The 23074-nt window shown below is 38.5% G+C and overlaps 1 protein-coding gene across 1 annotated transcript in view; it reads left to right on the top strand.

Moving 5' to 3' along the window:
- The window catches only part of LOC125235705 (E3 ubiquitin-protein ligase SH3RF1-like), a 94868-nt gene extending 73278 nt beyond the window's left edge, over positions 1-21590 (top strand). Inside the window, 7 exon segments of the mRNA XM_048142270.1 lie at positions 178-299; positions 2093-2183; positions 2991-3064; positions 7677-7852; positions 12818-12916; positions 16132-16236; positions 18451-21590. Of these exon segments, the coding sequence (XP_047998227.1) occupies positions 178-299; positions 2093-2183; positions 2991-3064; positions 7677-7852; positions 12818-12916; positions 16132-16236; positions 18451-18628 (845 nt within the window). The 3' untranslated portion in view covers positions 18629-21590.
- The last annotated feature ends 1484 nt before the right edge of the window (positions 21591-23074 follow it).

The following is a 23074-nucleotide window of genomic DNA, read 5'->3' as shown; positions in this document are numbered from 1 at the left end:
ATTTGTTTTTTTTTTTCACCAGTGGGCTTGATCGCTTTTTCTTTAGTGTATGGTATCTATTTCAGTTTATAGTATTGTAATTGTTTTAATTTTAGACATTTTTCTATGAAATAAATTTTATCTTTATCTAATTTGATTACATACTAGTACAATAACCTCATATTGTCACATGGTCAGGTATCTACATAGTGACGGAGCGGTGTCGTGATGGCTGGTATAAAGGTCGCTCTGAGCGCTCGCAGCGCGCCGGTGTGTTCCCGGGGAACTACGTGGCGAGATCCAAGCACGAGAAGGCTCAGGTATTATTATCATATCATACATATATTTTCAATTTGAACGCTTGGGAACTTTGTTTGACTTAAATCACAGTATAAAACCAGTAATAATTCTTGTAACAAATTTAGCGCCGCGCCGTTTGTCCTTGAGTAGCGCTCTGCGCGAGCGAGGTGCAGAGGGTACATGCGGAACCGGATGATGCCGGTCGCGTCAGTACTCGCCGCGCCGCGTGGCGCTGCAAGGTCGCGCGCGGCGCGTGCGACAGAGCCAAACGCCAATCGCGGGAGATTCACTACTGGGTCGTCCTTATACTGTGCTTAAATTCTACATAATTATAAAGGCTTTAGATTGGTTTGGAGTAATTCCAATGTATGAGTTTTTATGTCGATTCTATGTGTTCGGTGTTCGCTGCAAACACCAACATAAATAGGACTGCGCAGGCTTTGCGAATAATGTCAGTTTGTAGAGCCGATACCGATGCTCAGGTATCACACGCTTTCGTTTACCAAGTATATGAAATTACCATTAAACGGGTAAAAGAGTTCGTTCATACTACGTCGGATGTCGAATCTTAATTTAAATCAAATGTATATCTGTTATATCTGTACATCTGTTCCCACTTGTCGAACGGGGCTGGTATTTTAAACGGTTATCGGCGTCTAAAGGTCCGACCGAGATCTTAACCTCGCTCGAGGGAAGTCGGGCCGAGACCTTGGTGTCGGTTCTCGGGCAAAATTCGCCGAGATTCTCGGTGAAACCGAGATTGTGATTTTGAATGACTTGTCATTGTCATTGATCATCCCCACACAACAGACGCATGTCCTGAGGCGCGGAACGGACGTCCGCGTCACGCCGCCTGAATGTAATTTGTGATGAAAAGCGTTTTCTATGTATATAAGTATGTAGTACATTTTGTATAGGAAAGACGTATGATGCGCCCCCAGGCGACGCGTCGCTTGGCGCGCGTCGCGCCGCCTGAAGCGCGTCAAGAGTCGTCTCTTGCGCGTCTTTCCTATACAAAATGTACTGAGGAGACGTTTTTTAAATTACATTCAGGCGGCGTGGCGCTGACGTCCGTTCCGCGCCTCAGGACATGCGTCTCTTGAGTGGGGACGATCCCTAAGGTCACCCCCAATATTAGTTAAAAGCAAAGACATATATAACTCCGTATTGACAGATAAAGTCTAAGAAAAAAACGTACCTCAGTACCATACAGTAAAAGGTACGGTGGCCTAGATGGCATTACACCCTTGGGGTACGCTGAGCTAGATGGCGCTAATATTAATATTTGACATTTTAACACATATCAAGCTAAGAATATGGGCCAAATTGTCAAAACTGAGGTTCAAAAGTTTTAAGCCTGTGTCGAGAGATGGCAGTCTATGCACTGTGATTGCACATTTTACTTTGCCAGTAACTCTCTTTAATACTCGATCCCACAGATGTCATATATACCATAGATCAAGCAAACGTATCTACTTAGCGTGTCAAATGAACTCAGTGAAATCCACTGAGTTGTCCGTCTTTACTCGCAGCTTGCAGCTTTCGGGCGTCAATTTTTGTAAGTTGAAGTCAACCAAAACATAAAAAATGCCTCGTTACGTGATATTCAATTGCAACAACACAAAAATTATGAACAATCAAGAGCCTGAGACATATTTAAAATTACAGGCAAGAATCAACTTCAGTACAAAATTTGACACGCTCGGCCCCTATACAAATATATGAATTTGTTTCTTCTATCTAAATTAAGTTCTGTGCTCGATCCACTTTGGTTAAAAGGCAAGGAATAATGTTTGTTGAAACGAATATGCAGGTGCTGGCGCCGGCGGCCGCGGTGGTGAAGCCGCCCGCCGTGCTGGCGCCGCCCGACGCGCCGCCGCGCGCGCACAGCCCGCTCCACCAAGGTATGCTCACGGCCCAGCCACGACATTGGTCTAAGCGCGACAGCGGCGAGCGGCGGCCATACATTGGAGCGAGACACAGCGATGAGACTTTTCATTCGCACGTATGGCTGCCGCTCACCGCTGTCGCGCTTAGATCAATGTCGTGGCTGGGCCGTTATTGCTGGTCACTGCGTTTACACATTATCCGAACCTATTTCGGATACATACAATCATACATACAATCACGCCTGTATCCCGTAAAGGAGTAGGCGGAACACATGAAACTACTAAAGCTTCAGTGCCACTCTTGGCAAATAAGGGGTTGAAAGAAAACGAACTGTGACATTTCCTATTTCGGATGTCTACCGATATCCCGTACATTACAGGCGCCATCTTGAATTTTCTCTATTGAAATCCTTCCGACATCCGATATCGAATCAGATAATGTGAAAACGAATTAACGACACGTATCAAAGACTAACTAAATATTCTACGGGACGGGAGGTACAGTCAGCCAAAAAAGGAGTTTCCCACTTTTCGACCTTCAGCCGTTTTCACATTATCCGATCCGATATCGGATTTCGGAAGAATTTCAATGGAAAAAATTCAAGATCGCCTGTAATGTATGGGATATCGGTCCGATATCGGATCGGATAATGTGAAAACGCACTTACGTGGTTACGAATAGAGACGAAAAGTATTAAACCTCTTTCTCAACTGCGCCCTATTTTAGGTTAGTCCATTGGATAAATATGTTCAACAGCGACATAGTATGACTTCACTTTTAAAATGTGTTACAATTTTTAATTTTTATCCTATATTTTGCAGGTCAACCTTTATCTTACCCTTGGAGTTCCGGTGTTCAAAACCAATCGCAGCAAAGCACACCTAAATCCGACAAGGTAATCCTCACACAACATAATTTTCAGAATTAATTATTTTAGAAATGATTATGTTTCAACCGGTTTATTTCGAAACTCTGTCTTATATACCATACATCTTGGTCTAATGCCATGTTTAAACAGATGCCTATAATAAACTTTGTTTTCATTATCCTAGATTATTTACGAAATCTTGGATTCCGTTTGAGAACTAATTTCAAGAATTACCTAAAGTAAAATTCATAATCCTACGGACTAAATTGACAAATGACTGACAGGTAAAGTGTTACCAGGAACAGCAAAATAAAAATAGTGAAGGGTATGTGTCGATAATAATATATCGACAAGTTGTTAAAGTACATCAACAGACAAGTTTAAATCAAGAATAAGTATATTCGTTTCAACTAAGAGGTACACATTTTGGTTTGTTCTATGTATTTTCGAGGTAGTGGATGGATACTGTAAGAGAGTCGGCCTATCAGTGGAGAGCATCCAAACATTTAAACAACGCTTTGAATCAATATTTTTTTATATTTTAGGAGCTAAGTACAACCGTTCACTCTCAATCGCTGCTTCTATATCAATGCCCCATTGAAGTGTCTGTTTTCCTTGACGTTTTTATACTGTTCCAATTTTAAATCAGGGACTGCCAGTCAGCGACCATGACTGCTGTAAAAGGTTTCATTCTGAATGCGAAACCTCTTACATATCCCTCCCCCTTATGTTAGAAGCAGCCATTGTTCACAATACTACACCCTATCCTATCCTATTCTACCCTAACTACCGGTTGGCCCTACCTAAGCCAGGCCCCCCTACACACAAAAAAAATCTCCTAACACCCAATAGTGACAGCCTCATTCAAGGTAGCCAACATCTAACGCTCTTTGCGTGGTTGCCTAGTCCACGGTTGAGACCGCCATAATTTGGATAGTTGGACTATAGCCAAGGTCCTCGCAAATTAGTCAGATATGGACTATGGTTAGGAAAACCAATGGCAAAAACCTAACCCCTGCCCATCGACTAAACCCTTTTATTTTGAACTTTCTGACAGCTAATTGTCTGTGGCCATGACTAGATGACATTGACATGACAGCTGTTAGCAAATTCACCTAACTTCAAGTAAAAAAACAAGGCAAAACGTTTATTTCACATGAAAAAACATAATAAATTTTGAAGATGCCGATTCTTGTTGGCGGTGGCGTTGAAGTGGGGGCTTCTCATGGCCGCCAATCTTCCCGCCGCGCCGGTTGCGAAGTGAAGTGGAGCCCGAACGGCTCATGAAGATTGCTGCAGCTGCAGTGCGCTGCACGTTGGTGATGACGACGAAGTGGGGGTTGCATATGACCGCCAGCCATCTCGCCACACCGTGAACAGCTGGATCAACTGGTCATCTAGTCGGCCTTGTCTTGATACATGTAAAAGAAATGTGTATGAACATTGTTCTTTGTAGTCAGGAAATTATAAGGGTGTTGTGACATTACTCTATAACTTTAAACGATTGTATCTATTTATTAAATATTTACAGTTTGGGGTGTGTTTTATTCCACAGTTTACATATTTTCATATAACTTTACCTTATTGGTAGCTATAGGAAAACATTATGGAATAAATAAGCCTATCAAATAGTTTTTATTATAATATAAACATTGCATAAATAATATGTATAGTATTCTACATGTTATATATTGCGCCAAAATAATTAGTTCTATGTGGTTATTTACAAATAATTATCCTTTTTAACATTAGGGATAGGCAAATGACATTTTCTGTCACAAGTCGTTTTTCCTTTGAAATAATGTACATTTTAGTTCACTAATCACAAATTATTCCCTAAGTTCTACAATATAATGTATAATTAAAAGATTGAAACTAAATTTACATTGCCTATCTAATGTAACCTACATATCTAGGAAGATTTACTGCATATGTGTATGATTAAGTATATAGGTATGATGGAGCTGATGTTCACGCAATTTGCGTTGACGCCTATGGTCACCGAAGAGGAGTCGTAGAGTTTCTTGAATAACACAATCTTGAGCGCCCGTTGCTCTGTTGAATGCCTCGCATTCCATTTTTACGTCAATTCTGCACAGCTATATTTTAACTACGGAATGGGTGATAATGAGTATTAGATAATAAGAAATATATCACCCGGAATAGCTCTTCGTATTGGCGACGATGGTCACTTTGTTTTCCTTCTTCTTAAAGCGCGTTTGGCTTATCGCTTGGCATGCGCTTCCTCGCGCTGTGAGGTCGGGGTTCGTTGTCTGAAAACTCTGAAACCGAAACTAGGGGAAACTTTCAGACGTTAGTGCCTCCACCATGTAAGAGAGTCGGCCTATCAGTGGAGAGCATCCAAACATTTAAACAACGCTTTGAATCAATATTTTTTTATATTTTAGGAGCTAAGTACAACCGTTCACTCTCAATCGCTGCTTCTATATCAATGCCCCATTGAAGTGTCTGTTTTCCTTGACGTTTTTATACTGTTCCAATTTTAAATCAGGGACTGCCAGTCAGCGACCATGACTGCTGTAAAAGGTTTCATTCTGAATGCGAAACCTCTTACAATACCATGCGTTTATACCCACTAGTTTCAAAACATAAAAAGGTTTCCGAGCCTGTAGGTAAAAAATTAAATACCATGTCCGACGATAATTTTAGTCTTTATTATAAAATATTATTCATTCCCAGCCGGTGTAAGTATTATGCTTTCAATTTTATCACATATCTATGGGGATAAAGTATCCGTCACGCTAATAGGGGCTCTAATTAGGGGTCTACAGACCTTTTGATCTGTCGAAATCACAGAAAAAGTTGGTATATTGATTAGCCGATCAAATTGCCAATTTCATTGTCCCGTCTGGGTGCACCTTAAATCTACGATGTAATAATAAATTTTAATATCGATAACAACGACACTGGCCAAACTGTGGCAACATTTGTTCCCACTTACTTGTCAATTTGGTCCGTAGGATTATGGATTTTACTTTATGTGCTTATTTTCGGCACGGAAGTAAGATAATGCTTACTCTCTTAAAGGATGTTTGCGGGGTTAATAATATCTCCATCCTCCTTGCGTTATCCCGGCATTTGTCACGGCTCATGGGAGCCTGGGGTCCGCTTTGACAACTAATCCCAAGATTTAGCGTAGGAACTAGTTTTACGAAAGCGACTGCCATCTGACCTTCCAACCCGCAGGGTAATTAGACCTTATTGGAATTGGTCCGGTTTCCTCACGATGTTTTCCTTCACCGAAAAGCGACTGGCAAATATGCAATGACATTTCGCACATAAGTTTCGAAAAACTCATTGGTGCGAGCCGGGGTTCGAACCCGCGACCTCCGGAACGAAAGTCGCACGCACTTACCGCTTCAGGGGTTAAAGATATCTATTTCTGTTTTTAGTAATCTTTAGATCAAATTTGAACAGATATACAGCGGATATTCGGGAACAAATAACACGCAGACAGGCATACACACATTGTATTTTTAATATTGACAACATTTCATATTTTTGAGTACTACTTTTTATTGTTTGGTTTAAAAGAACTCAATACTAAAAGATACACGTATTTTTTTATTTTTCCTAAAACTGCTATTTTAATGAGAAAATCCCTTCTTATTACTACTTCGAGCAGAAAGAGCGTAAGTTACAAACGTCAAAACACAGCTTTATGACGTCACATGTGTTTCATACACCTAAGAAAACGACAAAATAATTAAAAAAAAAAGTTTTAACAGTCAACTTCAACAGTCCGGTATGTCTGACTGTCAAGTGTCACTGTCAACCAATAGCAGGGGCGGCTCACTCCGCGATTCTATCGCCGCGCTACAAGTACATGCTGGCGGCCGCGAGTTCGCGGCCTACTCGGGGGTGGCGCGCGTTCTCACGGAACGCACGTTCACATTTTCTATTGTTACTTTATGTCGTGAAATTATTTTTTAAATTATATGCGATGTCCGCGTGTAGAATGGCTAATAATGCTTAGTTAAATAGACATAATGAATAAAATAAATACCATAGGACATTATTACACAGATTTACTATTGATTAAGTCCCACGGAAAAGTTCAATAAGGCTTGTGATGTTGGTATTTCAACCAAAAGATATACATACGGTATATATACGGTAAAGTACCCAAGACTTGAATATAATTAGTAACATTTTATCTGAGTATTAATTCGTTTTAATCAATAGGCAACCCTATCGCCAGACGCCACGCACGTGCGGCTCGTTTCTTTGTAAGAATTTTGTAGGCATTTAAAAAGGCGGCATTCTGTGAACATCAAAGCAGTGGGCCTTCTGTACTTGTACTATTATATATTCTGTGCCAATAGTGAATGACTACGAACCATAGACTAAGCCATGAAAATTTTAATATCTTTGCTACGAACTGTGATAAGTGTCACTGTCAAACTCAAGTGACATCCCAACTGGAAGATTTTTTTGTTATAGTGGCAGCTCTAAATCAGCTATTTGACGTCACTTCCCCTTTAAACTATTTTTAAGATTTTTTATACTAAAAATACGAAAAAAAAATTAAAAAAAATATTTATGTGATCTACAAGCGTATATCTCGAAATGGTTTTCGATGTAGGGACATGGTTATGATTATTTTCTCCCGTTCTAGAGCAAAGACAAGAAAGGCGAAAAGTCGATATCGACCGGCGTGAGCCTGATGAAGCGTCTCGCCGCCATGAAGAAGTGCAAGTCGCCGCCGCCGGCCGGCTACAGCATGGACAACCCCGTGTTCGAGGACGCCCCCGCCTGCTCGCTCACCGCCAGGCTGCAGCCGCAGCACGTCAGGTCAGACCGAGACTGAGATGCGAGGGAATTGGGACATTTTATTCGAAATTGTCCACCCCACTTTTTTTTTGGATTTGGATTTTTTTATGTGTTTTCCACTCAGAATCGCGAGCTCTTTCAATCCTAATAGGAGATACGCTCAGAAGTAACTCTTCTAACAAACGCACGCCGCGCGGTATGTATGTGTGCGCGCTAAGTACGCAACACATGTAAGCGGATGAGAAGGATTCATTCTAGTTCATTCTCATCCACTTATATATGTTGCGTCCGAACACGGCGCGCACACATGCATACCGCGCGGCGTACGTTTGTTAGAAGAGTTACTACGGGTCTTATACTGTAACCTCACATTTATGTTGAAAGATGAACTCGATCACACTAATCAATTGGCTCGTAAAGATAATACAGAGATAACTAGGAACTTCGGCCATTATTGTTTGCCACAAGCATAGTCTGAAAAAATCCTAGTTATAAATGGCCATAAATATAGTAGTACAAAAAACACAGTAAAGAACAGTACAAAGGCGAACTTATCCCTTTGAGGGATTTCTTCCAGTTAACCTTTGAGTGAATGAGAGGATAAAAAGAGATGAGGGTGACAAATACAGCAACATGTACAACAAGGTACCAGAAAGACAAATAATTAAATAAATACACACATAATTTATGGGAATAAACAAATATTACATAAAAAAAAATGACAATATTTTCATTGGTTTGAAGTATAAGATTAGTCCCCAATCATTCCACTAGAGGGCTTCTCATCGTCCCGAGCATTTTGTGCATTATGTTGGTAGCATGTGTTTGTGCTAAACTGTGTTGTGTGACACGATTGTTACAACTATTTCAATTAATGATAACATCTCTCTGATATATATTTCTTAAAAAAATTGTCCGCGATTATTGAGGAAGCACTCTGGCACACCCAATAGAAATAGTACATTACATTAGAGGCCGGGAAAATGAGGATTTCCGGCCAAGTGGGTATATACGGCCGAGCGAGCGTGCGAGCGAGGCCGGATAGGGATACGAGGCCGGGAATCCGTTTTCACGCCGAGGCATGTATAGTGCTTTTCTCAAACATACAATGAAATAAAAAAAAATGCTCTAAAGGACAATATTTTATAAAAAAAAGTTACTTTGCAGGCCTAGGCCTAAAAAATAATATGAAATTCCTTTACAGTCCTCTCGAGTTGTTGCGCCCAAAAAGCGATACTTCCCAGCCCATTTTAAGGAACGTAAAGACAATATTTCATTGCATGTTTGAGAAAAAGATTTTTTCTCTCCTCCGAGCCGGAAAGCGTCAATTTTCAGGCCTCAGAGCTAAACGAAGTTATCACTTCCCGGCTCCGACGAACAGAAAAATATTATACATCTTCACCAGTACATAAGAAAGCCTGAGGTCACATAATTACAAGTAGCGGTAAGTTTAGCGCTGACCGTTATTGCTCAGAAGTCGTTGCCGTAACCGAATGGCATTTCTGCGACGCGAAACGAAAGCGAAACGCCGCGAAAGGTAGTCGGCTCTGTCGCGCCAATATGCAAGAGCGATAGAGATAGATATCTACGAGCGTTTCGTTTCGTGAGCGTCAGCCAGGTCTCTGGGGGATTACAGGGGGTGAAGGTTATGCGTCCCCATGCGCAGCTGTCCCCTCCACATTTCACTCGGCGCTAAACTTGCCGGTACTTGTACAATGTGTGAATGAGCATATTTTTTTTTGCCAATAAAAAAAATTTGTTTGTTTTAGGGAATTTTAGGTCAATTGTACTCAGAATCACGAGTACTTTCAATCTCACTGGGAGACAAAAAGTGTCCCAGTATTTCCATACATTTTTGTTACTTTCCTCTTTTGTTACCCCATACAACATGTACGTAAAATGGTAACAAAATAGGAAAAAATCGTATGGGACAATTTTTTTAACTACTAGGATTGAAAAAGCTAGTAATTCTGAGTAGAAATAGCATTTTTTTTTTCAAAAAAAAGAAATGCTCGAATAATGAAAGGTCTGCCAGAGTACGTTGAACACTTTTCCGACTTGTGAACAATCGTGTCGCACTGTTTTCATGTGACAGGTATGCACCCAGTATGGGAGGCTTGTGAACTAACCACAGGACAAGAAAGACACCGCTTTTAGTTCTTGAAACACCTTTATTAATTCTACAGAACGTTTTTTCAACTCCTAGATTTTCTCAGCAAAACTTTCATTGATTTTAAGATGTGTCAACTCAAACATTTTTTTTTATATATATTATCACGTCGGTGGCAAACAGGTATACGGCCGGCCTGATGGAAAGCAGTTTCTTGCCGGTCCCATAGTGGATACCCCCCTCCCAACTGAGGGGGGACTGAAATCTTCTCAGGGCTGAGGCGTAGGGTTAGAGCCGGCGTAGCTTTATTTGACGTTCATATGCGCATTGTAATATGCCTACGTGAAAAATAAATATTTCATTTTCATTGAGCCAAAAATTTGATTTTTGGTAATAAATAAATAATTATTAAAATAAAATAAACAAGTCTTCTGAGTCCTATGGTAAGCTCAAAATGGCTTTTGTTATGAATACTCAGATATATAGGCAGGCAGGGTAGTTACCCGCTATGCCAGACCGGTCGCAATATAGGTGTATAATAAATTAGTTATTTAGCACTACTGTCGCTTCACCCACTTCCTTTAATTATTTCTTTAGACTGTTTCCCCTTTTAATAGGACTGTAGATGTAGTGCGGAATGCTTCTCCTTCGTGTTTTTACGGAAACGTTCGTATTATTCATGCTAGTTCAGTCAATGTTTCCTTAAAAAAAATGTTGAAAAAACCGTCTGCATACTTGAAATTTTCATACATTGTGTGGTGTCTGTCTTGATCTATATGTCTGTGGAACTAACATAGCACTGTCACTTGTTTTGTTTTCACGTGTTTGTAACAACAAGTCGAGGATATTGCGAGTTTTAGTTCTTTATGCTCAAAACTATAATCAAAATATCTTAAATATGACTGTCAAATAGTATAGAAGAGTTGTCAGTAAACTTCGTCATATTTTACTAAGTACATATTTATTGCAAAATGCATTCAATCAGCTTAGAACATATGAGAAGTCAATAAAGTAATGTTTTCACTTTTAAAAAGTTAGAAAAAACCATTAAATCGTGTGTTTATAGTCTTATTATAAAGCTTTATACTTACAAATATAAAAAGGAAATTTAACCACAATAATACTTAAATTAAAGAGACAGTAACACAGGATGTCCAAGATCAGCACGGGTAGCATTTTATCGTCTATCGCGCGACCATAATTGCCTGCCAGAACAATCAGAATCCAAAGGCCTGTTTACTTACTGTACAGTCGACTACAAAGAGATGTATCAACTTTTTCACCTTATTACAATGCAATAAGGTGAAAAAGTGGATACATCAATTCAATTCAATTCAATTCAAAATATCTTTATTCATGTAGGCCTAGTTACAAGCTCTTATGAATAGTTCATTACATATATATTATGATCTTAATCTAACCTAATTATCAGAGCAATTTATTGTTGTAAATTATTGTTCATAATAATATTGAGTCTATAATATACAATTTCATATAAAAATAATCGTTAAACAAAAAATATATAATTAGGTATATGTATATATAAAAATACATGTCTAGAATATTTCTAGGAAAAATCCAATGTCCAAAAAAATACAATATTAATTTCATCGACAATAATAATAATAATAAACGTAAAAATAAGAAACCATTTCGAATAACAATTAATCCCACGTTGTTTTATCATTCATGTAGTCTTGTGTTGTATAATAAGCTTTGGAAATGAGTACACGCTTTACATGATTCTTAAATTTATTAATTGACAAGTCAGTAATATGATTCGGAAGTTTATTATAAAATCGAACACAATTACCCATGAATGATTTTTTAATTTTACAGAGCATCTGTTTGTAGTCGACTGAACGCGTTTTTAAGTAAATTTTTATTTCTATTTTTACAGTTGAAAATTGATGTGTTGTCAAAATTAGCGTTGTAAAGTAAAACTAAATCAAATTTTCCAACTAAACATCATCTAGATGGCTGGCAGTCCTCAACTGTGCGTTTCTCCAGAAACTTCCTGCCCCGCACAGCTAAACTGTGGAATGAATTGTTGCCTGCGGTATTTCCGGACCGATACGACCTTCAAATCTTCAAGAAAAGAGCGTACACCCATCTTAAAGGCCGGCAACGCACCTCCAACACCTCTGGTGTTTCGGGTGTCCATGGGCGGCGGTGATCGCTTACCATCAGGCGACCTGTCTGCTCGTTTGCCTCCTATCCCATAAAAAAAAAAAAAAAACATATTTTTAAAACTTCTGATTAGCAGAAACGTCTGCAATCGATGCCACTAGGCTTAGAATAAATAAAAGTGGAAAATGTCTGCCTTGGGTGAGACTTGAACTCACGGCCTTTGGAAACAAACATATCGTCACTACTTTAAAAAAACTTGTATCTTCGTATGTCAATGAAAAGAAAATTGTAGTAAGTGTGTATGGAATGTATATAGACTTACTGCATTTTAACTTTGAGGAACAGAGATACGAGATTTTTTTAAAGTAGTGACGATATGGTCTCTACCACCAAAGAGGCTAGAGTATTAAAGAGAGTTACTGTCAAAGTAAAATGTGTAATCACAGTGCATAGACTGCCATCTCTCGACACAGGCTTAAAACTTTTGAACCTCAGTTTTGACAATTTGGTCCATATTCTTAGCTTGAAACGTTTTAAAATGACAAATATTAATATTAGCGCCATCTAGCCGAGCGTACCCCAAAGGTGTATCGCCATCTAGCTCACCGTGCCTTTTTCTGTATGGTTTTGGGGTACGTTTTTTTCTTAGACTTTATCTGTCTATACGTAGGTCTTTGCTACCACAAACATGTTAGTAATGCTAGGGCTAGAAGTGGAACTCGCTATATCGTCGTCTTGTAACGTAGGTCCGGGTCGTGCCCGTCGCAGCTCCTGCGCGCGCTGCCCGCCACCGGCGTCGGCGAGCGCCGCCACAAGGACCGCCTGCTGCACGACCATCGCCTCAGGTACGATTATAATAACCAGTGATCGGCACTAAGGGTCCCCCCACATCTAGCGTCTCGCGAGCGGCGCGTCGGGCCAACTGTATGGAAAAAGACGTCGACGCGCTGTCAGGCTTTGCCCATACAGTTGGCTCGACGCGACGCTCGCGAGACGCTAGATGTGGGGTAACCCTATGGGAGCAAAAATTTAACACAACCTTAGAGCTGACATAAATTTAAAATAAACCCAAGATTATTATTATCAGATCAGTGTTACATTTGATTCTATACCTTAATCCAAGATTTCTAATACATTACTACAAGGATATTAATATTTTCATGGCTGTAACAAAGACATATAAAGTCTAAGAAAACACCGCACCTTAAAGCCATAGAGAAAAAGGTACGGTGGCCTAGATGGCGTTACACCTTTGGGGAACGCTCGGCTAGATGGCGCTAATATTAATATTTGATATTTTAACACATCAAGCTAACAATATGGGCCAAATTGTCAAAACTGAGGTTCAAAAGTTTTAAGCTTGTGTCGAGAGATGGCAGTCTATGCACTGTGATTACACATTTTACTTTGACAGTAACTCTCTATAATACTCGATCCTCTTTGGCTGTAAGTACTCTAAAATGTCCACTTAGCAAGTTTTGTTAAAGTTTTACTCCCATAGTTCCGATCACTGATAATAACGCCGATAGTCCGCTATCATATGGTTATCATAGAAATATGATCATAGGCAACATGCCATCCCTTTTCTTCACGTTGGAGAAAAAGGGAGGCATACACACCTATGATCATATTTCTATGACAAACATATGACAGTGGACTATCGGCCTAAAGGATGTTTATAAAAAATGTTCCGAATATCCAATTTCACCAGATCTGCTTTTTTAGCACAACTTGCCTTGTCGCGATACTTGAAGTCGCGCATGGACTCGCGCGCGACAAGGCAAGTGTGCTTAAGGGTCTGGACGTATTTGGGCTCATTCTTCTGAGAATCACGAGCTGATTCGATCCCGACGACAAAAAAATGTGTCCCAAACTTTCCATACAAAATTCGAGTTTACAATACGTCACGCTCGTAAAATCGCTGTCAATAGACATTGTCAACAATGTAAACAAACCATTATATAAAATATCAATATTTTAGCACAATTTTATTATTTTAAAGGTTGAGGATCATAATATGAGATGAATTGATTAAATAACACATGGATTTAGCCAGTATCTGATGAGTTAGAATGGAAATTAAAGATATTTTAACTACAAGGTTTGTTTTTGTTCACAAGTTCTATTGACGGCGACTTTAGTGAGCTACTAGTAAGTTCATACTAAAATCGTGACGTAAAGGAATAAAATGAGGACACATTTTTTTATCGCCGGGATCGAATCAGCTCGTGATTCCGAGAAGAATGAGCCCAAACACGTCCAGATCTCGTGAAATTCGATATTCGGAACATTCTTTGTAAAACACCCAAGAGCGTTTTCACACTATCCAATCCAATATCGGATGTAGGAAGGATGTCAAGGGCAAAAATCTAAGATAGCTCCTTTAACTATAAAACTCCCGTGAGACTTGGACGAATTGAAAAATATTTTAAGCGGGTTAGTCACGTATAAAGTCGATATAACGCTCGACATGTTTCGATACATTTCCGAGGATCTTTTTCAAGAGTAGCGACCCCGCCTCTACGCGTCGAGGGGGCATACTGGGGGCGTTAAATATTTTTAAATATGGCGCCATTATTGTATAGAAAATCGGCCCTACATTCAATATAGGAAATAATCTGAGAACGCACTAAGGAGGACCTTGTTGATAAGCAATGACGGCCCGGCCACGACAATGGTCTAAGCGCGACAGTGAGCGGCAGCCATACGTGCGAATGAAAAGTCCCATCGCTGTGTCTCGCTCCAAGGTATGGCCGCCGCTCCCCGCTGTCGCGCTTAGACCAATGTCGTGGCTGAGCCGTGAGGTTCACTTTTAAAGCTTGAGTGAACCTCTTTTTGGAATTTAATTGACTAATACAATGTCAAAAATTTAATATCGTGTATTTAAATGTAAGGTACATCGGGGCAAATCTCGACTGGGGGGCAAGTTATTTTTTCCATTAGTACACTTTGATGTTGAGTTCTACATGTATCCACTGAACACGCCTACCATATAGAGGTATAACCGGTGGATACTCTATTTAATAATGCCAACATTGTAAAACACGAAAAAATGGACCAGTTACATTTGACCCCCAGTCGATACTTGCCCCGCTGTACCTTATCAAATTTCAATAGTAATATAAAAAGCTTAAGTGTGAAATGTATACCTACGCTTGTGTTTTGTGTTGCAATCACCCATTCTCGCACTTATCACTAAATCACCATCACGCATAGACCCTCACCACACCAAACTAGAGATTGGTCCGGCGTAGTTGTATCTACGTTTCGTTGCGTTTCAACCGGTCTGATACGAAATCGGGTTTTATTCTCTTTATTATATGTAATATTTATAATCTAGGTTGTGCAGACGTATCTGTCTCTGTCTGACAAGTGTCCGTACATACAGTCTGACCAAATATTAGAAATTAAAAAGTGGTAACATTGTAATATCTGTGTCAGACTGTATGTGTTTTTCCTTTACACAGTTCCAGAAAGACGGACACGTATTTTTTATACATATGTATAAAGTTATATAAGATTTAATACCATATTTTATATATGTGGCTGCATCACAGAAAGGTCATCATACTTTATCATAAGGACTATCAGAACATTTGAATTAAAATCGCACTAGCATAAGTTACCTTTCTGCGATAGAAAGCCACGTTGAGATAATATATGTAATGGAAGTCAAAAGCTTCTCAGATGAAAGTTTAGTTATTTCTTCTCATTATTACAGTTTTACCTATATTCCTTTTGATTATTTGAATCTGAGTTGCTCTGCTGCAGTGATTTATAACTTATGGTGATATGCGATTTATTTGTATTTATTATTGTATAGATACTAAATGTACCTAATGTTAGAAATCGTGACTATCCGAATAAAACTACAAGGATTCTATTTTACAGTATCGTTATTAAAAATGTGTCAAATCTACGTTTATATAAGAGACACACCTTACATTTTCCTGTATCTATAAAAAAAAAGAAATTATGAAGTGGTAATATGAAGTTAAGCGACACATATAGGCATATTAGTATAAACACAATAATAATATATTTATCTTAATATTTACAGCAGAGTGAATACCGAGAGTCCGTGGCAGTCGCAGCATCGCAAGTCGCAGTCGCTCGACGTGACAGCCACAAGGCGAGACAGACACGCGCTGCCCGTCAAAGAGAGGTTCGTTACTAATAATTATGTACTATCAGTGTCTACTGTAGAGACAGAGCCTGTGGCAGTCGCAGCATCGCAAGTCGCAGTCGCTCGACGTGACAGCCACAAGGCGAGACAGACACGCGCTGCCCGTCAAAGAGAGGTTCGTTACTAATAATTATGTACTATCAGTGTCTACTGTAGAGACAGAGCCTGTGGCAGTCGCAGCATCGCAAGTCGCAGTCGCTCGACGTGACAGCCACGAGGCGGGACAAACACGCGCAGCCCGTCAAAGAGAGGTGTGTTACTAATAATTATGTACTATCAGTGTCTACTGTAGAGACAGAGCCTGTGGCAGTCGCAGCATCGCAGGGCGCAATCATTTGACGTGACAGACAGACAAGGCGGGACAGACACGCGCAGCCCGTCAAAGAGAGGTTTGTTACTAATAACAAAGAGGATCGAGTATTATAGGGAGTTACTGTCAAACTAAAATGTGTAATCACTAAAGATCGTTATCAAGGTGCACTTTTCGTGGCAAATGGTACGGTTGGCAAAAAAAACAAATACTTACAATTATACTTTAAATACATATTCACTTTGTTCTTAACTACAAAATAAATGCTTTCCTTCTTAGGATTACACCTCTACGGTACAGTCAAGTGCAAAAATACGTATCGAAATAATCGTCTCATAAATATGGTACTACGCTTTTATTACACCGGACTAAGATGCTATAGGACATATTTTTGAGTAAGATGTGTACACCCATATTTTTACACTTGACTGTACAAAGCTTTTTCCAACCAACTATATATTTTTAAAACAAAATACGTCAAATTATGTCGTAAAAATACATTACGCGAATACATTAATCCAAATAATCAAATGCACTCTAGATACGACTATCTAGAATTGTTATTCAAGTAGCCAAATCTGTTAAACAAACTTAAGTTATTTATTCAATGTAATTTAGATAAGTAATTATAAATATGTATATATTTCATAACTTGTTAAGTACCTATATGGGCCATTTTTATTTTCAAAGTTGTCCACCCCACTTTTTTTGGATTTGGAAATTTGTATGTGGTTTTCACTTAGAATCGCGAGCTCTTTCAATTCTAATAGGAGAAAAAAAGTCCCCAGATTTTTTTTTCCATTCCGTTACCATTTTTTCATACATTTTGTATGGCGGTAACGGAATGGAAGGTTCGAAAAAATGTATGGAAATCTTGGGACATTTTTTTTCTCCTATCAGGATCGAAAGAGCTTGCGATTCTGAGTATTAATCGCGTAAAAAATACCCATGTTACAAAATAAGTGGGGTGGACAACTTTGAAAAAAATGGCCCATACAATGTTTTAAATACTTGTGTATTTGTTTTTTTGTCAACCATACGCTGCCACCGATACAGCACGCTGATAACGATCTTTAGTAATCACAGTGCATAGACTGCCATCTCTTGACACAGGCTTAAAACTTTTGAACCTCAGTTTTGACAATTTGGCCCATATTCTTAGCTTGACATGTGTTAAAATATCAAATATTAATATTAGCGCCATCTAGCTGAGCGTACCCCAAAGCTCATCTAGGTCACCGTACCTTTTTCTGTATAGTACTGAGGTACGTTTTTCTCTTAGACTTTATCTGTCTATACGGAGTTATATATATATGTCTTTGCTAATAATTATGTACTATCAGTGCCTACTGTAGAGACAGCCTGTGGCAGTCGCAACATCGCAAGGCGCAATCATTTGACGTGACAGACAGACAAGGCGGGACAGACACTCCTCCCCAGTTTTATATCTATCACTTCTCACTGTTTTTTTTTGTTTTCCGTTAAGTCACTTCACTACACTTTAATATACGTCGTTAGACTCAATAACAGGAACCACCCGGTATATGGCTTTTTGATAAATTCGAATTATAATTTTTCCGTTTTCAGCTCGGCAATAAAGCTATTGACAGCGGTGAGCGGCAGCCATACGTGCGAATGAAAAGTCCCATCGTTGTATCTCGCTCCAATGTATGGCCGCCGCTCACCGCTGTCGCGCTTAGACCAATGTCATGGCAAGCCGTTAGTGTGAAGCATCTGGCGGCAGATGTCAAAATTAATTACTAATTTCATAGAGAAACTACTCGTGATTTGTAATTGCCCTAAAAACCTTCCCTTAAAGTTAACGGACGTCAATAAAAACAGGTTGTAAAAACAAATTTAACAAAACGTTTTCCCAATTCCAGATTTCGCTGCATAGTCCCCTACCCGCCGAATTCCGAATACGAACTAGAACTGAAAGTGGACGACATCGTACTGGTCTCCAAGAAGCGCGGCGACGGCTGGTACAAGGGCACCTTACAGCGCACCGGCAGAACTGGCCTGTTCCCGGCTTCCTTCGTGCAACCTTCCCCGCAGGATTGACGCAGGCCCACACACACTACGGCTAGTCGGTTTGGGACTCTGTATTAATACTAGAAAGTAACTATAGTGCGACTCATAACGGAATCACTGAGAGAGTGTTTACGTTAAGGTTAATGCTGAAGTGCTTCTTTGGTGCACTCTTCACCGCAGGACTAACGCAGGCCCACACACGCTACGGCTAGTCGGATAAAGTGCTATTTATAATGTAAAGATCCAGAGTTACGTCAAGATGAATGTGAAGACCATTCCTCTTGTCTAAATGTCTCTGCAGGACTCGAGCGGAACGACATCGCAATAGTCTCCACTGCGGACAGGACGCACCGGACCCTTCCAGCTGCCTTCCTGCAACCTTCCCCGCAGGACTGACACTACGGCTAGTCGGTCTGGGACACTATATTAACGCAAAACAAAGGAACAGTGGTCTTTATAACGGAATCGTCGGTTTGGAACTGTATTAGTACCGGAAAGTAACAATAGTGCGACTTATAACGGAATCACTGAAAGAGTGTTACGTTAACTACCTAGGCTACCCTGCTTGTTGATACAACTCCTAGTCGTATTAATGCAAAAAGTGACAGATTTAGATTCGTCTCAGTACTGACTTACATGCACCATAACCGAAAAGCAAGTTATAATATGGAAAGCCATAATTGCGCGGATAAACATATCTAATAATCTTACGACAGTCTATTTGAAATTCACTTTATGACAAAAATAATAATTGGAAATGAGAAACGAGTATTCGAAGTATGAACTTCAGAAACATTTGATTGTGGTGTAGTTTTGCCAAGAAAAATACTTTGACGATGTAACATGTTTAACACAGGTAACTGTTTAAAACGAATTGCATTTGTTTCAATCTTAACGAATGTTCGCTAGAAGACTTGAAATAACGACTTGTCTAACCCTGTCAGAATGCACTAAGGTTGATATTGGGCAGTAGCCGCGATAAAAAGAATGTTATCGTCCACACGAAAATTGTGAACCTTATAATAAGAAATTAAGGTAAATTTTTCATCAAATTAATGAATTACATGTACTTTGAATCGACGTAGAATGAACTTTTTGTAAGATTAATCCCTGTAGTCCGATAGCATGTAAGGAAACGGTAAAGCTCATTTTTGTATGGACAAAGCAGGGAGGTAAGCTAAGATTACGAGTGGGTCTCTAGCTAAGGGTGAATGTGATGAGTATGATCTGATTTTGTAAATTGAACTTTATTTAAATGAGATGTATAAGTTTAAAAATTAGAGATCCAGGTTCTTGATATTAAATGTTTATCTAGGACTTTTTTGAACTAGTCTTCTCGTATGAAACATCGAAATTTCGAAACTTTTAGTACATTAAACTGCAATAATCTTATACCTCTATAACAGTCGTAGCAATTTTTATATCCAGTATTTTTCTTAAAATGTACAGTATTTTGTTGAAACCCATTGTGTTGACTGACGACTACTGCCAGCTTTTGTATTATATTTCCGAACGGCTCCTTGGTAAGTTATTTTTTTATAAATTTCCGTTATAGGGCAACAGCCATCCAAAAACGAAGTGGGCCAATAATGAGTCCAGAGTAATGTATTTTTATAAAATAATTAAAAAACTGGAAATCACATCGATACTCCTCCATGTAACAAAAGTCTACTCTGTAGCATCACAGCTAAAGAAATAAAGCTGTTTTCGGCAAGAGATATATATGTATGATAAAAAATATATAATATAAAAAATCAAGTTATATATTATTTATTTTACTCAAATGGATTTGAAAATCAATGCAATCCAGAACAACATTTAGGAGAAAATGTTCTATTAATGTTTGTGTCTCCAGCCGAAAAACACTAAAAGTACATAGTTTTAATATTTCATAGGTATATTTTTCAATATTCTACCTATATTCTTATAACCTAGGATAGGCATTATGTTTTCCTTCGTAACATATAACTTGTTTCATCGTACTCTCGGTTGAATTTATTTTATCATTTAGGTGTGATACGCTTATTATTTTACACGTTATTGTTAAGTACCACTGCCATATTATACATTGCAAATTACGTTTGTACATTTAATTTGTTCGACGTATATCTTAATGCATTATCCCGATAGTATATAAGGATGAACTTAGACTAATATCTAGTATATACTATTGTTTTATTCGTGAACAATGATTTATATATACATGATTATTTTAAAGTTTCTCTATTCGGTAACTAAATTTTAATGGTATTGAGACTGTATGATAAAATCTTGTTTTTTAAGATTTATTTAAATAGTTAAATTAAAATAAGTATATAAATTTTTAGCGAATGTAATGTTTCTTTGAGGTAACGTAGGTAGTTGTAAGGTTTTTGAGTGATATGTCATTGTTGATAGGCCCCTAGTGTTTCCGATCACTGACAAAGGGAAATTGACAATGAATGTTGACATTTTGTAGTGTTTTACATTTGTTCCGTTTTTACTACTGTATTTTAGCTGCGACTCCATGTTTAATCTCAGTACATAATATATATGCACTCGATTCGATTATTATTTCAGTATTTTTGTTAAAAATAAATAATATTTTAGTTTCGTGCAAAGTAGACGATGAGGGGAAATGTAGACGCAGACGGTCTAAGACCCTTATTTTGATGCTATTTAAAATCAGGGGACCGATTTTTGAATCTCGAGCGCATTCATTCGTCGTTCGAAAGTGAAAAACGACGTAATGCTATTTTTGAAAAAGGACGGCTAGTAATGTTAAATCTAGTGGTAAAGACCACTCGTTTTTATCCTATTATTAGTAGAATTTAAATCGCTAGTAGTGGATATATTATTGAACAAAATTAGCGAAATCGAATAGTCGACATTAAAAAATCGGCCCCCAGGCAGGCAATCATGGTCGCGCGATAAATGATAAAACATCAGGCCGTCTCTATCGCACTTACAAATAGTTCGATAGGGACGGCCTGATGTTTTATCATTTATCGCGCGACCATGCTTGCCTGCCGGGTCAATGTATAGGTACCTATACAATATATAGTTAATGTGGTTATACAATGTTTAAAACAATCATGCATGCGTTTCCCCCATCTAATCAGTTGCACGAAATTTTTTATAGCACTTTCGAAGCATATTCAATTGTTCAATCCACAGAACTTAATTTAGATAGAAGAAACAAATTCATATAATAGGGGCCGAGCGTGTCAAATTTTGTATAGTTGATCTGTAATTTTAAATATGTCTCAGGCTCTTGAGACAATTGAATATACCCAGACAAAACGAAAGCGCATATGACAAAGCTGAGTTCATTTTAAGAGATACGTTTGCTTGATCTATGGTATATATGACATCTGTGGTTCAATCCTTATAATCACAGACTACCCAGACACCGCATATGAAGCGATTTTAGAGAGCGCGTACATGTGTCCGCACATTCTTAGCCCTTAAATGCATGACCTTGACAACGATTTACTCAAATTTGAGTTTTGACGTGCTGTCAATAGAGTCAATAATGCATGATGCATATATACATCACTATTCACTATGCATTTAAGGGTTAACATCGTTGTAAAATTACACCCTTAAATAATGAGTTTTATTGGTATTTTTCACTTGCAGTATTTTAGAACGTAACCCTAACTGTTAGATCCAATAAACTGAAACTTTGTTCATTAGAAGTTCGATTTCCTGGTTAGTGCGTTTTCACATTATCCTTTTCCTTTGAAATCCTTCCGATTTCCGATATCGGATCGGATAATGTGAAAACGCACTTACTCCAAATACATTTTGGGTAACGCCAGAGACATCAAAATGTCTGTCAAAAAGTTGATTCGCCCACATAGTATAGTATACCCAGACTCACCCAGCCTAGATTCAACCCTAAAACCCATTTTTTATAAATATTCCAAAATTACACGACTACAGGTTGGGATTGCGTACCCATACTAAATTACTACAGGAAATCTTATGTGTGGTGACTTTGAGTTGGCTTCAATGTTCCGTCTAGTAGTTGAGGTGGTCTGTGCTTATATAAATATTCGTTGGAAAATCAAATGTCCTCTAACCCTAAAAGTTAGTGAACTTAAAAAAAGTGTTTTGTCCCTTTCTGTCATTTTGACTTATGCATTTGTGAGAAAGGGACAAAACACTTACCTAAAAGAGGGTAAGACTCTTTTAGAATAATAAGTAAAATTTTCATAGACAATTTTTAAGGATATTTCACTGTGGAGTGTTGCAATGTATTTAGCATTTATTTTAAAATGTGATCTTTATTCTTATTCTTATTTTTAGTGACCTTATTCCTTCCATATGTTTATTTAGTTTCTTTCTCTTTGTTAATATACTTTTCTATTATACTCAAGTTATGTTTTAGAACACATTCTACATTTGAAATATCCGCTAAGGCGGTCTCACACTCATCTGTTTAGATAAAATATTTAGACAATTATTATATCAGTGTGTGGCCCCCTTTAT

Source organism: Leguminivora glycinivorella, chromosome 18 (assembly GCF_023078275.1).
Source record: "Leguminivora glycinivorella isolate SPB_JAAS2020 chromosome 18, LegGlyc_1.1, whole genome shotgun sequence".
NCBI classification, from domain to species: Eukaryota; Metazoa; Arthropoda; class Insecta; order Lepidoptera; family Tortricidae; genus Leguminivora; species Leguminivora glycinivorella.
The sequence above is the reverse complement of the archived record's forward strand: the minus strand, read 5'-3'. Positions and strand labels throughout refer to the sequence as shown.